Source organism: Anarrhichthys ocellatus, unplaced genomic scaffold, assembly GCF_004355925.1.
Source record: "Anarrhichthys ocellatus isolate YVR2014 unplaced genomic scaffold, GSC_Weel_1.0 scaffold39, whole genome shotgun sequence".
NCBI classification, from domain to species: Eukaryota; Metazoa; Chordata; class Actinopteri; order Perciformes; family Anarhichadidae; genus Anarrhichthys; species Anarrhichthys ocellatus.
The window spans coordinates 2,018,311-2,020,283 of NW_022280069.1; the positions used below are offsets into that span (position 1 = coordinate 2,018,311).

General features: G+C 42.7%; 1 protein-coding gene across 1 annotated transcript in view; it reads right to left on the reverse strand.

Moving 5' to 3' along the window:
- LOC116394364 (neurexophilin-1) overlaps positions 1-786 on the reverse strand; it is a 7,371-nt gene extending 6,585 nt beyond the window's left edge. The window contains exon 1 of the mRNA XM_031867410.1: positions 526-786. Within this exon, the coding sequence (XP_031723270.1) occupies positions 526-606 (81 nt within the window). The 5' untranslated portion in view covers positions 607-786. The remainder of the gene's footprint in view (positions 1-525) is intronic.
- Positions 787-1,973: the final 1,187 nt, after the last annotated feature.

Below are 1,973 nucleotides of genomic sequence, written 5' to 3' on the forward strand. Positions count from 1 at the left end.
GGGGGGGGGGGGGGGGGGGGGGGGGGGGGGGGGGGGGGGGTGCAGAGGAAGGGATGGGTGGTGCTGAGGGAGAAACATCCAGCGGGATCTGCGGGTGGATTTGTCAAGATGCAGGTTTGCAGGAAAGCTCACGTTCACACTGACATTTTGTTAATTTGTGACGATATTAACGAGTCGATGCAAGGAGCGCTTCAAAATCTGGTTTGTGGAGGTGAGATTTATCATAGGGCGAAAATGTAAGGAAAACATTTGAATGGCAAGCCTTTAATCTACTAAACACAATTAAAATGAGTCTGAAATCAACTAAATTGCATTTTCTCCACTTTCACATTATCAGACTGCATCTGGCAGCTATGAATTGTGACCCAAATGCTTCTTGTTTCAACACTGTGAGGTTGTCCTCGCACTAACCTGAAAACTCACTTTATCAAAAATTCTCTTTGCGCACATTCCTCGATATTGCTGCTGCCAGACATTGATCCCATAAACTGTAGAGATGTAAAAGCAAAGAGACATTTAACTCACCAGAGAGACGACTGACAGCAGCAGAGCGGCAGCCCACAGACATGTGGTCTTCATGCCTCCTTGTGGAGCGTCCCCCCTCATGTCAAACTGTCCTTGATCTTCTTTAGACGCAACACAAAAAAAACCTCCCTTTGCTGAACTTGTAGCAGAAATATAAGAGTGAGGAGAGGCGGTCCTGAGGCGGGAGAGGGGAGATTCAAGGGGGGGGGGGGGGGGGGGGGGAGGGTCAGATGTCTGCCGTTTAAAAAAACGCCTCAAGTGTCTTCTGGGGTGGTTTGAGTTGCACGGTTTGGAGGCGCTGTGGCGAGAACCGAGGTGTTTGTACATCTGAGTGTCAGTGTGGAGGGATGTTCTATATAGTGCGCTTTGAGGTTCAGAGAGAGAGAGAGGGAGAGAGGGAGAGGGAGAGAGGAGGGATGGGGAGACAAATAGAGTGAGCGAGAAAGGGGGGAGCAGAGAAGGAGGTTCATATTATTGACTTTTGAGAGGCAACTTTTCTTTTAACGTCGTCGGGGGCTGACATCTAGTGGCCGTCTGCTGCAGTGGCTTTGTTCTTGAGACGCTGTGGACATCGGTCGTGGTGATCTCATGGTGGGAAGGTGACACGTAAGCTTTCAGTGACGGCTCATTCTCTTACCAGACCCCAACAAAGCACAGCTATTTAGTCTACATGGAGTTTAGAAGTTTAAAAACTGGACTTGTAGTGTTTATTTTTAAGTTAATTTGTTAAGAATGATGAATCACTCATGACGTAAGTGACTCATTAAGATTAGGCTATTTAAGTTTTTAAGCCAAATAAAGCTAATTTATTCTGTGATTCTTTATTTTTAAATTAGGTTTATCAGGTTTTTCCCAATCACGTTTATTATGTGTTTGTTTTTGCCACACAAACAAAAAGTAAATGACTAAAACTAAACTTCTACTAATTATTTTTAAATAAATAAATAAAATGAAGTATAATGATGATTAAATAATGTCTAATTGACATTTTGGGCTTTTGTATAAATTAAAAAAATATGTTCAAGGTAACGATTTAATACAAAATTTAACACAACTGCCAAAAAAAGCAGAATGTGAAATACAGTTCCCACTTAGCTGCAGACTTTTATTGAATATTTAAAAGCATGATAGTTCAATTAGTGCTGTAAAAACATGATGCCATGTATTTGTGATAACAGCTGTTTTTATACCTGATCAGTCAATTAAACCTGACATCAGTTAAAGAGGACTTTGTTATCGCAGGTTAAAGTTGGACATAATGCGACGCGATCTTTTGTTTGACCCGTCCTGCCTCTTTAAAACTCCTTCCCACTTCATGTCTGGTTCTAATCTCCTCTAGATTCCTCGAGAGCCACAGAACACTGAATACGATTGCTCTGGGAGGTTGAGAAGCACTGATCGTGATCACTAGATGTACATTGCAGACCAGGTGAACATTGTGCACATCC